This window comes from Rhea americana, unplaced genomic scaffold (genome assembly GCF_003343005.1).
Source record: "Rhea americana isolate MKP2758 unplaced genomic scaffold, rheAme1 scaffold_13, whole genome shotgun sequence".
Lineage (NCBI taxonomy): Eukaryota > Metazoa > Chordata > Aves > Rheiformes > Rheidae > Rhea > Rhea americana.
Genome location: NW_028185372.1, coordinates 6,656,048 through 6,671,012, shown reverse-complemented (window position 1 = coordinate 6,671,012; position 14,965 = coordinate 6,656,048). Strand labels below are relative to the sequence as shown.

General features: G+C 39.8%; 1 protein-coding gene across 1 annotated transcript in view; it reads right to left on the bottom strand.

Moving 5' to 3' along the window:
- The window catches only part of ITGA2 (integrin subunit alpha 2), a 51,772-nt gene that overhangs the window by 11,899 nt on the left and 24,908 nt on the right, over positions 1 to 14,965 (bottom strand). The window contains exons 12-23 of the mRNA XM_085326420.1: positions 14,822 to 14,965; positions 12,515 to 12,718; positions 11,620 to 11,756; positions 9,988 to 10,127; positions 8,738 to 8,889; positions 7,498 to 7,608; positions 6,835 to 6,917; positions 5,854 to 5,995; positions 4,170 to 4,262; positions 3,023 to 3,099; positions 2,840 to 2,923; positions 26 to 128 (exon numbers count right to left, since the gene is read on the bottom strand). Coding sequence (XP_085182546.1) covers positions 26 to 128; positions 2,840 to 2,923; positions 3,023 to 3,099; positions 4,170 to 4,262; positions 5,854 to 5,995; positions 6,835 to 6,917; positions 7,498 to 7,608; positions 8,738 to 8,889; positions 9,988 to 10,127; positions 11,620 to 11,756; positions 12,515 to 12,718; positions 14,822 to 14,965 — 1,470 coding nt within the window. The remainder of the gene's footprint in view (positions 1 to 25; positions 129 to 2,839; positions 2,924 to 3,022; positions 3,100 to 4,169; positions 4,263 to 5,853; positions 5,996 to 6,834; positions 6,918 to 7,497; positions 7,609 to 8,737; positions 8,890 to 9,987; positions 10,128 to 11,619; positions 11,757 to 12,514; positions 12,719 to 14,821) is intronic.

Sequence of the window (14,965 nt, the reverse complement as noted above, 5' to 3'; positions counted from 1 at the left end):
ACTAGAACCAGAAACTTTTACTAACCTTAACTGAGAAGTTGAACGTGGGGCCAATTTCTCCAAAATTATTCACAGTGGAAGGAATGTTATGATCAGAGTACACTTCATAGAAGTTGATGTTGGCAAGCCTAGTTAACAACCGTAAAACAACACATTTCACCTTGGCAGCTGTTATCAAAACACACATAACTGGATGCATTGTGGTTTGTCATAAGGTAGTTAAAAACAGAGGTCAGAGATAAAATCAGAAGAAAAAAAATCACTCGCTTGTAATGCTGTTTGAATGTTATAAAGTTGGTTAAGAAAATACCCTGTGCACTGAAGCCCAAAGCCCGAGTGAGGATGTGCATGTGGGCTAGCAGGGCTGCGCTGCGCTGCGCTGCGGGAGAGGGACGACTCCGCGCAGCCTCCTGCACCCCTCTGTGCCTCAGCGTGGTATTGCAAGCTCCTGTCTGACTGCAGCAGCTACTTTCTGCCTTGCTGTGGTCTCCCTCCTCATTAAGAGGCCTCCCCCCCCCCCCGCCTGCTGCATCTATAACAACAAATAGGAACAGGTCCCGAGGAAACCCCGGGCTTAGTGCCAATGCCACAGACTGGCTTGTTTCTGTGTTGCCTAGGTGCCAAAACACACACGGCACCCTGCTTGTGGTGCACGCTACYGATCATGTGGTCCTCTCATCTCCTCTGGGCCGCTTTCTTTATTGTTTATGTTTCTTTTTGTTCAAGATTTCCAAAGAAAAGTGAGGGCTGTTGCAACCCACCGTGGTAGCTCTTAAGGATGTATAATGGCAGGATGCAGTAGGAGGGTCTGTGGATGCTAGAGGAGGCACAGCCAGCTGGGACAGTGCTCAAATACAACAAAAGCATCCCTGTGTGGTACATCACATCCACACTGCTCCTTGTGAGCAGCTCTTCCAGTGCGCAATCCCAAGAACTGCTTTTTTATCCTAGAGGAGGCTAATTTGAGCAGTCTAAAACCAAGCCAGGCAGTGAGTTAAGGAGGAGCATGGACAATCATGACTCCATTACATCAGCCCATCCTGCAGCACAAGGCACAAATCCTTCTCATTTATCCCTCCCCATTTAATCTGGATAACATCCGTGCATACAATTGCAAAACAACATATGCAGTCTCACAGAGGTACTTCCTCATCAACTGGTGTTCCTCCATACTGTATCTGGGATCCTTTTCAATTCTCCATATTTTCTCCCATGGGAAAAGAAAGAAAGGGCTTCTTTACAATGACTTCCAGAAAAGCCATCTGAAGCATTTTCTGTGTCCTCACTGCTCAAATCTCCAGTCCTTCCCACACATATTATCCACTTCCTTGTCCTTGCAGAAGTCATTGACAAGACTGACTCCCACAAGCCAATGATAAGGCTGACTTCCACCTCTTTTCCTGGGAGCTTACAATAGGAGAGTCTCCTTATAAAAGTCGCTCTTTAGGAAGACAACACAGTTTTCTCAACTCTCATCTTCTGCAAAGCAGATTATTAAACTCAGCATCTTTACTGGGGGCCACATTCCAATTCAGGTCTTTGCATGCAGCCTACATTTTCATGTGGTTATGGTAGCCTTTGAACATTCATTCCCCAAATCCATTGTTGTCATTCATTTTTAAGCAGGTTCCTCTTTATACATCCAACAGTTACGCCTCCATTTCTGTCAATCTTTGAATAATTGCTGTTTATTTTCTATCAGATTGGATTTATAAATTTTGGAATGCTTTGGCATTTCTTCACCAACAGTTGGTGACCAAGTGCATGAAATATAACTACATATAGTTTATCCTAGAACTTCAGTAATTTGGAAAGATAAACAAATCTTTTCTTGATAAAAAGTAAAATAACATATGTTATCTGAAAGTCAAACCAGTATTTTTGCTTCAGTTCTAATTTAGCTTAAACTGTAACTGAAATTACTCATTTGGAACAGTAACAGACTGATTACTCCTCCAGTGCATCCCAAATGACTGGGAGTTTCAAGGGCTGAAGAGAAAAGATTTCTAGGGCATGAAATGAAGGTCAGTCTTCCAGGGATTTCTGTCCGTCTCTCTTCTTCCCCACCTCGCTGGCTCTCCTTACAAARTGCCCTTCTCAGGCGTAAAGGGCTCCTCAGGCAACAGTGCAGTCTAACCTCTCAGGGGGATGAGAAAAGGATGATGCCAGAAGGCAAAGGAGTAAGCGTGAGCCGGAGGCTGCAGGGAGGGTGGGAAAGCGGAGCTTGCTGCTCCTGCCGCCACGAGAGGCGGAACAGGGATAGAAAGGGGAGGGTGCAGCAAAGGTGAATCCTCCCCATATGCCACCTCAGGTTGCAGTTCAAATAATTACTTCAAACTACTAACAAGCATTCATGGTTTTGGTTCAGGTTCAGCAGAGATGTCAATAAAAATGTTTTCTTTTTCATTTCCTTACTGAGAAAGTAATAGTTAGAACTGGGGCTTTTTTTCTTTTTTGTTCAGTTCAGCTTCAGATTTGATCTAACTTCACTACATTTCGGCCTAGAGGCCCACCCTGATATAGCATGTATCTTGGTTATATTATCAAAACCACAAGTACTGTTTTTTTTTTATATAGCCTCTATTCATGTGAGCATCTGATCTGCTATAACAGTTATACACATGGATCCATAATTGCTTCATACACATTCGGTAATTCTTTAAATGCAACTTTAGTGGAAAAGCATAAATTTCCACTACTACTGATGAARCGGGAATTTCTTATAACTTCCAAAATAAAAACACATTTTCATTATGTTTTTCAGTAGTCTTTCAGAGGCTATTGCTATATTCAAATGCCTTTTAAAAATGACAGTGACTCCTTTTGTTATTCAGCGTACCTTGTGAAGTGGATTTCTGCATCATACCGCAAAGGAATTGATAAACTGACCTCGTTGTCCAAGTCTTGCTCTTCCTTACTTTCACTGTTCACCAAAACAAATTTAAGTCATATGTTATAAAATTATTTGATATAAATTAGAACACTAATAACTAACTTTCTTTCATGTAATAATATAGGTTACCTTAATGCACGAAAACCTAGACTTGCCATATTCTGAAGATTTTTCAGGTTAAAATCAAAACTAATATCAAAAGATACCTACAGAAGAGACGAGGAACAGACAATGAATGAGTTTATATTAAAACATGAAAGGTACTTACAAACAGAAACGTAATTGTATGTGCAAAGATCTGGAATTGCCCTGTGCAACTGGCCAATTTCTGTGTACTATTTCTCTATAATCTCTAATACTATAGAATTGCTTTGTTCTCACTTCCACCTAAAAACTGACATTGTTACATAAACATTAGCTATGTGCACGTTTTCAACAGTGTGTAACTAGCTGCAAGCTGCAACAAAAGGTGGTCAGGGTTGTTTGCCTTACATGCTTTTAAGCACTGGTATTGCCACAAGCTTTGTTTTCATTCTTCTCTTCCACTCGTTCCAACAGGTCCACTTTGACTAGTGACATTAAAAATATAGACCAAACTAAATTTTCAGATCTAATTAGGTGTTTTGGTTTTGCTTTCTTTTCCTCTGCAGAATGTCATGTTTCTGTTCTTTCTGTCAAGTTTCTTATTGCTCCAGTTGACTATGTTAGAGGCTGGAAGTCTGTTTCTGTTCTGCCCAAGAGGAATAAGAGATTAAGTTCCCTAAGACCATGGATATCCTGAGATTTATGCTATTTATGACAAAAAGGATTTATGATCCATCCTAGGGCTGTGTGGGCTGCCCCCTCTCCTCTCAAGACAACCATATTTCCTTGCAGAGATTACATTCACAGAGCAGGGACGGGAGCTAACTCCGGGTTCAGTCAGCAGCAGGAGCTTGACTGCAGTTCTGCTGAGTTCCCGGGAGACTGTGGCATGCTGAGCTGCGGCTCTCAGCTTCTGGTCCGAGCTCTTATACTCCCAGAGTCACAGTTGCATCTGGGAGTTTAGGCATTTTGCAGGGATAGGGAGAAGTGTGCTTCACGGGATTTTTTTTCCCTTAATCTGGTAGGGGTCACTAAAGTTCAGCTCTTAGTTTGGTTCTTTTGATGTCTCTGAAAAGCAAAGGRAATTTAACTGCAGCTGAATCTAAGAAATCCTCACCAGCAGTAAATGCAGATGGTGGGGAGGGCTATTTTGGGGGTATAATGCAAAGCTTACTGAATATGCTAGCTGTACCTGTTGTCCTGTTCTGAAAACAGGATAGCTGATTTGGCAAATGACTGTAGTTTGAGCTGTGCCGGTCTGACAAGAAACTTCAGTCCCATCGCTCTGCAGAAGAAAGACAGAAAGGTCATTTTAATATCAGGTTTTGACAAAATAGACAGGAAATCCTCAGGTTTGTATTTTCAACAGAGAACCTATTACATTAAGGAGCAGTCCAAGTAGGTATCATGACAGCAATTCGCTCACCAGCTGGGTGGGGAAGAGAGGCAGAGGTTACAGTGAGACAAGTGAAAGGTAGGAAAAGGCTCAGTCCTGTGCACCTTCTTGTAGGCTGTAACGATCTCRTGAGATTGTCTGCTCGACAGTTTGCAGTACAGATCACCTATCGCGTTAACTGTTACAGTGTTTTCTTACAGCATTTTTACAGAACTTTCATAGTCATTTTTACACAACATGATTCAGAGTTAAGTACTGTAACTGCAGATGCTAATGTGCAGTTAATGAACCTTTGTAGGAAAAATCTACAGTGCACAGGAGCTTATATACCACTTTACAGAATACTGAGCATGTCATCATCTCACACCAAAGGAAAGACAAACTCAAAGGCTATAACCAGTTATCATCACATTGAAAAGAATTCATTAAAGTGTACTGTCTTTGTTAAAACACATCCCTACAAAACATTTACCGTTCATGAATTACACCCTCCCCCCTGCCACGCACATTCTCAGCTTATGCAWTTTTCCTGCTTTGAAGCAGGCACATTTTGGGGTAAAAGCTCCACTTGCATGCTTCTAAGCACAGGGCTTTTAGAGCAGAGGAAAACCCTAGCTCCAGTGTGGTCTTTTAACATAAATAGAACGAATAATTCTGCTGCAGAACATGATGGGGACGTAGAGGGGCACTCTCAGCGTTGTGTGGCGTACTTCTGCCAGTTCACTGCTAGGAAAATACTGCTCTTGGGTGGTGATGAATCCTCCCATTCCCTCTCTCCCTTCAATATAGGGATTGCTCTGGATTTCACTCTTAGTCATCATGCACCGCTCCAGTAGCGGCCTCACAACACAGACCAGACACTGACGTCTGGATTTCATCCTACAAGAAYTGTCCGGAAGCAACAGTTCAGATTAAAGATTTCCTGCATTCTCCAAAAYAGTCTGCAAAATTCCTTTCTTCTCCTTTTCTAAGACAAATTAATTAGACGACTAGCTTCTGGTATAGCAATAGAGCAATCACTTCAATCTGATCAACTGTCTAGCTGGAATACATGGCCTTGGCCGTAACACTGTTTCTAGATCCAAAGACTGTGCTCTAAAGCTGTATCCCTGCTGCATGCTTGATTTATCATATATGAATTCCCTGTGGCACAGCAACTGCATTCAGATGTTGGGAGTCAAGCAGAAGATGAGGATGCCAAGTCCTAAAGTAAGGAAAAGATGACTGAAATACTGAGGTGAGGTCAAACTTGATGGATAGCCAACTTTTATGCTGAGCTGGCAGTGTCTCTCCTTGACCTAAATAAACTGATATACTGAAGGGAATATTGTGGTATTTGAAGAAATAAATTGGGAGAGGTGTGTATATACATTCTGCTTGCCTGGGAAAGGCACTACTAGAAAAAAAAATCTTTTTTTTCTAAAAAACTGGAAAATCAGTGGTAATAATTCAAACAATTAGGATGGGTATTTCCACATACTGGTAAAGAAGATGAAGCGAAAAACAAGTTGTCCGAAAATGTAGCCTGGATTCTGGTATTATATGCATTTTCCTTTTTATTTCTCAGTTTCACGTTGAAAGTCAGCCTTCTGTTTTTGCTGCTGACAACAAACTGCTGTTTGCTGTTGGAAAATAAAGTTCAGTGTTGTAAACAAGGTACTAGAACAGCTGTGGAACATGAAAATGTATCATACTTCATTGACTGTAGCCAACAACGAATAACAAGCAAAGCACAATCTGTTTCGTAAATTCTACGCACCTAGATCCTCTGTTTTCTGAAACCTTTGACATAAGAAATTCCATCATGGTATTTCTTAAAATTGGATTGAAATTAATGTTTTCTTTAAGTGAAGGATCCTGATTATGTATCATTAAAATTATTTTACTGAAGTTACAAAGGTTCTACCATAGCAGAAATGTTGGCACAGCACGGGCAGCTGGGTAGGATGGCAAGTCCAGGAAAAGGCAGCCTCATCACTCTGCATACTATAAATACATACATATATTTGTGCATGGATCTGGAAGATGTGCTGCCCCAGCAGCTTATCCCTACTCCTTAGTGGCACAGCCCGCTGCAGGCATCCCAACTGCTGCCTAAGGGAGGGACTGAAATAGCCACTTCAGGGGCTGCTGCTTCTCCCAGTGCTCTCCCTGTTACAACAGCAGCCAGACAGACATTATAGCTCCGTCCTCATGCCTAAGCTATCAAAATCTGAGTTTGTCTACCTTGATGAAAACCTGCTGCTTACGTATTTGTGCTCTTGGCATACCTCTTTTTCCTTGATTATGGACATAAATACCATTTCTATTCCCCCTCCCTGCCTCCGCCAGCTAATTTGAAGTAGGTGTTGAACTGGAAAGACATTTTCATCCGGAAATTTATCCTGAGTCTATAGRCAAGCCAACTTTTGAAAACTAACAAAATGTCCAACCCCAACAATTCCACTTACTCATTTCTTACCTATCATCTGCCTTCTGTTGAACCTTAAGGACAAGATCACAGATACAAAGTTCATCTTCACCACAGTCTTTAATGAAAGGAATCTATGAAAAACAAAAACATTTCCTGAATGACAGGGCTCAATCTTAAGATACTACAGTCTGTAGATAATTTTAAACTTCTTTGATGGGAAGCATACTCTTGTTTTGCAGATAAGAAAATCCTGACGAGGGCATTAAAAGCTTTGACACATGAAGAGGTTAACRCTGAGTAGCACGTCACTATATCTCAACTGATCTATAGTAATACCCCATATAGCAATAATTGGGTGTTTTTAACCCATAACAAATATGATGTAATTTAAGAGACTCTCTTTTATTGACTCATTTATTGTGGGTTAAATTAACCTTCATTCCTTCATCTTTGCCATCAACTAGGAGTTCACATGAACAGTTATTTGGGCCCAGTGAGCATGTTTGTTATGCCATGCTGACTTGTGTATGTGTTCGTGCAATACAGAGGCACAAATGGAACAGGGAAATACACTCAGGCATATGTTTTCAGCTCAGTGACCTAACTAAAATATTTTTCAATTGCATGGGCTTCTTCAGTGCTTGTGGGGGGCCATGTGTTATGTATCTGTATATAGCCATGTGTTTTTCAATAGTAAGACTATTTACTTACACTATAGGCCACAGATGCAGGAGAATATATATCAAGGACAGGACTAGAGCCAGGATTTGCAAGGCCAATGTCAATCCGCAAATTGAGTGAATTCACTGCATCAGAAGGTTCCTGTAAAACATGTGTTTAGATGATAGCTGACAACATAGCAAATAGTGTAACACTGGTAAAATAATGTTTAATGTACTGTAAAGAAGAAATAACACTTCAGAGTTTCYTTTCGTTAAAAAAATAATTTGTAAGATTACCTACTTTGGCAATGCTGAAAGTTTTTAGTGCCATTTCTGTGATGAAAGTCCTTTTTAAAGCATTCTTGGAAATGCTATTCATCACAATTACTTCTAGGACTAAGAAACAAACAGATTCTCTGAGGCTACAGAAGCTGGTCCTCAGAAGCAACCATCAGGTCACTTCCGTTTTCACCTGGCTGCATAAGTCAAATTCCTATTCCACTCTGCACTACTATCATGGACAGTAGCTAGGCCTCCGAACAACACTAAAAGGGAATACAGTTCATGTCTCCTCTCTTTCTTTGCACTGGATGCATTCTTTTCTAGCCCTACAGTTCATGGCTCCACCACAACACAAAATATGATCAAAATGTTCAAGATACTTGCCCTGACACTATTCAGGTATGTAGTGCAAAAAAGAAGAAGTTTCAAAGGGAGGAATGTAAAATTTTCCTATTTRTTCATCTGGATGATTTGTACAAATTGCAAAGCAAAGCAGGAATTAAAGTACTCTTTCTAATTACCTGACGTAACATCATGGAAAGGGCATACTGCAGCTCTCTGGGCTGCATTTGGTCTTTGGTTATGGAAAAAGATGGAATTTTGATTCTTTTTATTTTTTCCAAACACAAACTGTACATACCATGGGCTATCATGCACCAGAAGYATGCCTGAAATGTTTTTAGGTTGAGATGAAATTTTGCGTGAATTTCTTAGTTCTTAAGGAAGAATCTACTCAGAGTGAAATTAAAATCTGCTGAAACTGTGGGCTGTGTTGGGTTGGACCCGAAACACATAATTATAGTGGCCTCTCTATCCTAAAAAACCTTGTGTCCTTTACTGAACAGGAAAGTTGTTATTAGTTTCTTTGAAATCAGAATCTTACTCTGCATTTTGCAGTTGCGGAGAATTTGAGAGAAGTAGATCACTAAGTAAATTCATCTTCCAGGTGCTCAACTTGTTATTCTGATCACTTTTTATCAAATGAAGCTGTCTGCAATTGCACTTACCTGTACACTGAAGATGTCATGAACACAGCTCTCCTCACGACGTACCACAAGGTCCCTCTGCATGTACCTTTCATTATTTTCTTTGAATAATCCTCTAGAAGTCACTCTAGAGGACTGGAGATCAGCATCCAGTGTTGCATTGTATCTTACAGCTACAAGAAGAATAACAGTATTTTTTTTCTGCTGAGTCTGACTGCCAGTGATCTCACTACTATAGTCAGTATTACAGATCAACCAAGCTTTCTAAACCACCTCAAGTATTTTACTTTTTCTGTAGCTTGCTAAATACAGAACATAATCAAAACGATAAATTTTTCYCTTGTGCTTTCCAAAGCAGTCAAACAGGTTTAAATCCTAAAGTAAGTTCTCATCCACAGAGAGTACATTAAACGGCAATCAATCCAGCTTGCTCTGCAGATGTCTGAGCCTGTAACTTGGGCAAGAAGCCAGTCAGCAGGGCCCGGATTATACCAGATAAAGAGGCCTTACAACCATATCCCTGAATTCTAAGGAGACTAGAAGGAATCTGCATCTTCTCCTCAATCACACAATAATTTCTGTCTTCTCTTCATGTTATGACTAATACATTGTGGAAATTCATTGTTATTTTATAGCTAACAGCCATGCGTTCCTAAAGGCACTGTATGGAGCACTGAAGGAGCCCAAGTAGTGTTACTGAAGCTGTCTAGATTTTATTAAGTGGCTTCATGAGAGGCCAATATTAGTCTCAGAAATACTTGGTGCTCTCCTGTCCTTTGTAAAGAAGAGCTTCTCCCTACTGGCATCTGCAGGGAGCTTATGGAAATTATTATTTTTTTTTTGAAGAGAAAAGTATGCAGCCTGCTGTTGAAACCAGCAGGTCACAAAGGCTCTGTCCCCAAGACTGGCATCTTCCAGAGAGATCCATTTACCCTTCCTGAAGTTTCTTGTGGTATCAGCAGAAGAAAAACTATGGAATTTGGTGAGTGGAGGATAAAGAAATATTAGCTTCTCACTAACGGTATTTCCTGGAGTTTGCAGGACAGTGAGGATATAGCACTCCTGAATGTTATTAATMCCTCAATTTTCAAAGATTAATGAGACAGTGATGACAGTAGGTCTTAAAAATAATTTCTCAAGCACGTAAATTTTATACTGATCTCTCCTTTTCTTGAGATTCAATCCAGTATTTCTTTTAAATTTCTGCTATTTATTTGAATAACGGTCTTTTGAAAAAATTAATATAAAACATGCCATTGAAATAATCTTACCCACTTGATTATTTCTCTTAGCAGGTCTAAATGTAGCCTCAAAACATATTTTGACAGTTATTTCTGTGTTCTTGTTCAGCAGACTGATTTTCTCAGGTTTAAATGAGGCAGTTATGGACACGTTTGCAATGCTTTGTGACCTGAAAAATATTTTAAAAAGACTATGTGTGATTTTTAAGAGCATTGTGTAACTTAGAAACCATTTTCTATCACCGGTAAATCTGTAAATGTAACATTAATTTTTATGGTTCCCCATGTAAACATTTTTATGCTATTGTTAATTTATTTTCMTTTTCATTTAACTGTATTTGTTGTATAGAAGCTTTCAATACTGACAGTAAATAATTTATCATGTCAAATCAATGGATAATCAGTAACTTTATCCTAATGCCCTAATCCTTTTCTTCAGATAACAGAATGAAGCTGTTGCCCTTTTTTCCCCAACAAATACCCTTCCTATGCTTGCTTAGGGAAGTCACTGAGCTTCTCTGGAAAGGTGAAGAWGGGTTATTCTTCATTTTTAATTAATACTGTACTTTTTCAGAAAAACAACTTTTACGTAATTCATCAAGATTTTGAAGAACAGTTGCAAAGGAACCCAGCATGTAAACACAAACACTTTAATCAAAAGTGAAACTCATTAATCAGACCAAATGCTGGCGTGAAAGAGAAAAATGAGCATCCTCATTAATCAAATAGACATAATGCTGATATTCCAAGCAGCATAATTTTCTTTAATGCAATTACCACTAGCACCTGCAGGAGTTCTTTTGGGGGCCAGAGCTCCAAACTGACCATTCATTTCTAATAATCTTGTTTTATGTTGGAATAAGTAGCAATTTAATAATGTTTTTCTTGTTCACAGTGGGAGCCTCAGGCGAGAAGAAGGGTGACAGATAGGAAAGCAAGCTGTGTTTTAAGTTAGCTCCACAGGGAAGCAGTAGAAAATGCACAGTGCAGGGAGCACAGGGTTTAGATTTTGTGAAGCCTTCCTGAGTTTGTGAAACTACTCAAATTGCTCGGGCAAAAATGCAAACCCACATGCCAGAAAAGATGTTTTTTTGCCAGAAACGGATGCCAACACTCTTTCACTGCTCTGTATCCTTGCCCTCCGGGACAACTCTCTCACACAGACGAGTCTGTCAGCTAGCAAAAGTCACGCAGGCTGTGGGGGAGGCGTTTTCACGTGTTTCGGTAGACTCGGCTATCAGGATTGTACCGTGGCTGTTACATAACCTGCTGYGACAAATCCCCCCGAGCAAGCTCCACTCCCTGCAGCCGCCCCGCGGCTCYGGACACACGTGCCTGCGCGGTGGCCAGCAGCGGCTTCTCCCAGCCTTGCCGGCCCTGCTGGATCCCACCTCAGCACCCGCCACCACCGAGCTTCACCCCCACACCCCGCGACTCCGCTCCTGAAATTGGCTTTCAGTGGTTTGACAATACATACTTTAAAGTTTTAGTCCAATGCTGTTTTTCAGCTAGCTACAATAATAGCAACTAGACAACACCGGTTGGCCCTGAACGCCTGGAATGAAAGAGCTTTTCGGTTTGTTTGTTTTGCTGTTTAATTAACAAAATGCTCGTCTTGCATCTGAATCATGAAGTGCTGCCTTTCTAAAAGAGTTTACTAACCAAAGTAGAACCACATTTCCATCAGCACCAACTGATACGTCAGTAATGTCATCGTCATCTAAGTCTCTATGGCCATCTACTGATCTTCCAAAGAATTGGAGCCGTTGTCCAAAAGCAGAATCTGATCCTAAAATTTTCTGGAAAAGAGAGTTCGATTACTGAGTTGACATAAGAGCACCTGAGCTTCCAGATAGCAGCCCAAGCAATGGATTTTTGCATATATTTCCTGTAYATGGAATGTACTGTTTAAGCAAAAGACTTTTGCAGATGTTTTCTCAAATTTTTAAGCAATTTTTCCTCCCCTCTTACAGCATACACAGAAATAACTTTCCTGTCTTGTCTCTTGTCTTTACTTGTCAATTAATGAACTGCTATATGCCAACTAGTGTCTACTGGAAACTTTCCCATCCTACATTGAGCAACTCAAAAAGTAGGAAGTTTAACAGGACTTCTAAGAAAYAATTTCTGCAACAGAAAGACTGCACAGAAAGTAACATTGAAATAACTACTACATATAATACTGTATATTTATAATTTACAGAGCTCAGATTTATCTAACATTCTTTGTTGTGCATCAGCCCTAAAAATAACAGCTGTCAAAAATGTACAGGAGATTAGTTCACTTCATACACAGGCACCAAAAAAATCTAACAGGCTCAGATGGAGCATGCTGCAAGTCACTCTTCTCTACATACTTCAGCACTAAGCTCCATACCATCAGTCAGGACATGCTGAGAGCTGAAATAAGGAGAGGTACAAAACTTGAAGTCATGAGAATAACCGTATTTGTTTAAGAGGATGAAACAGTAGCCAATAAAAAGAAAGCAAACCCTTCGGTTGTCCTCTAGCAGATCTGAAGGCACTGAGCACAGCATTATGCAACCAAGTTATTTACCTGAGAATACTTGGTACGTATAGTCTTTTGATACCCATTGTAAATATAAATTGCTCCAGAGTTTTGGCTTTCCAGTGGTGCACCTATCACAACATCATTAAAGCCATCTAAATCAATGTCTGCAAGTGTTGCGATCGCCGATCCAAAGCGAGTGTTTTCTAACCCTTGTGGGCCTTCCAAGAGTTCTTGTTGATCCAAAATTCCCTTTTTTAAAAAGAAAAAGTAAAAATACAACTGTCATTGCAGCAAATCAGACATAGGTGCAGTATCTGTGTATTGTTTTTTGGTTTTGTTTTTTTTTTCCTAATACATTCCCCTTGGACTCTCAACTCTGAATTCCTTCCTCATTGTGTTGCCCATTCAGTTTGCATTATACCTCAGAATCTTGGCAAATATTACACTGTAGTAACAKCAAATATAACCATATGTATGAAGCTTAAATACTCTCACTGTCCTCATCTGACTGTTCTGAAAATTTCACAATATATTGAAAAATACGGTTTCCAATTTTGGATTACCAGTTTTTATGCAGAGGGAATGGAAATTATGTAACTGGACATAATTCTTTGAAATAGAAATGGAATTTCCTAACTAAACTAATGCAAAAAACATGTGTTTCAAATGCTAAACTCCTGACCTCTCTAGTGCCAATGCAGAAAGGAAGTTTGGAGAGCTGTAGAGTTAAATAGTCACATTTATTAGTTTAAAATCAGCAAATACTGTTCTCATCTTTAACCTCAGTTATCACACTGTATTTAAAATTTTAGAAATATCAGCCAAGATATTTATTCAAAATAACTAGAAAAGTATAATTTGCACAATGTAAGCAAGTTACACAAATCCATGTGGGTGTTTTTTTTTTTTTTTTTTTTTTTGTTTTTTTAAGAAAAAAATCATTCTTTCATTATTCTTAACATTTCATTTTAAATCTACATTTAACAAAGACTAAAACCTGTAAGGATAGTCTTCTTGTTCAGTTTCCAAAACAGAAGAAAAAAATCCTTGCTTCTTTTCTTCTGTGTTTTATGCCTAATGACACAGTCACAATGACCGATGTCTATTGCCAACAGTAAAGCTTCCAGTACTTCTATCTACTCTGAAATTTCCCTAAATTGCAGTTTCATGTAGCTCTAGGATGATCTAGCACTGGGCTGCTGCTGAAAAGGGTGGTCCTTCCTCCCTCTCTATTTCATTGCAATTTACCTAGTAGAAATGCCATGTTCTCTTTTCTCTGATTGATTGCAGGTATTAATTTACTTCATATATTCTGATATCCATGATTATTTGTGAGACTGTTCAAAAGGTGCTGTAATGTTAACACAAATATGAAAACACCTACCGCAGGCCTGAATATAAAACACAGTCAGGCAGCGTGAGACAAAATAACATGGCCTTGCCGACCAATCGAACAAGAGTAAGTGCAATCATTTAGCACGAAAGTCTGCAAACAATGTGCTAGCACTTACTAGAACTATTTTTGGAACACTACTAGGTGTTGAACAAATTTGCCAAAATCAATTGGCAAACAATTAATTAGCAAAAGCATTAAGCTAAGCTTTTCAGAGAAGTGGTCAACCTTGYATTATATTTGTATAGTTTCTAGCACAGTGCCTAAACCCTGTGCTGCTAATGTCTATGTCTATGCTGCTAAATAAAAGGGATCAAGAACAGCAGACACTTGATCACTGATACTGTTTAGCTATTAGCTTGCTTAGTGGCTCCATTCTGGACTGCTCCAGCTGGCTTATTCCCAGGTTATATACACAAGTGGTTCTAGGGAAAGGCTGCTGCTTGCTGCTAGGAAGGAGAAGGGAGGAGACTGAACTGGGAAGGGCTCCATCCACAGGCCTCTAACCCCATCCTGTGTAGGCTTTACACCTATGGTAGGCTTTACCTGTGTCCCTACTCTCCATCCCTAGGCAAAGCACATGCTCTGTTTCTCATTATAAAAGCACCATTCACATTACTTTAAGCACTTTGAACTGGAAAAAAAATAAACAAACAGGGCCTTAGGGTCATAGGAACATCACTTGAGACCCAGAAGAGATTGAGGGCCAAGGGCTTTGTGGTGTGCATGTGGCCAGTCTGCTTTGGCAGAAGCCAGCCATCACTCTCTGGTCTTTTGATTTAAGAGAACAGTCAAGGCAGGTAAGTACTATTGCAGTTTGAAGTATTTTTTCTTGGCAAAACTTCAGTCCAGGAAACAAGAGCAAACCCCTTCAGCTCCAAGGAAAATACCTAAACTTCTACCAGGACTGATGGGGATGCAAGAACTCAGTTTCAGCACCACAATAGTTTCATTCCTACCTTTGTGATGGAAAACATGTATACTCTTCCTTCCTCTTTCTTCAGGTCATTCATAAACATTGGTGCACCTACAAGCAGCACATCTGTAACAGAATCTCTGTTAATGTCCACTGAACACACCACACTGCCAAAGTAGGAGCCAAT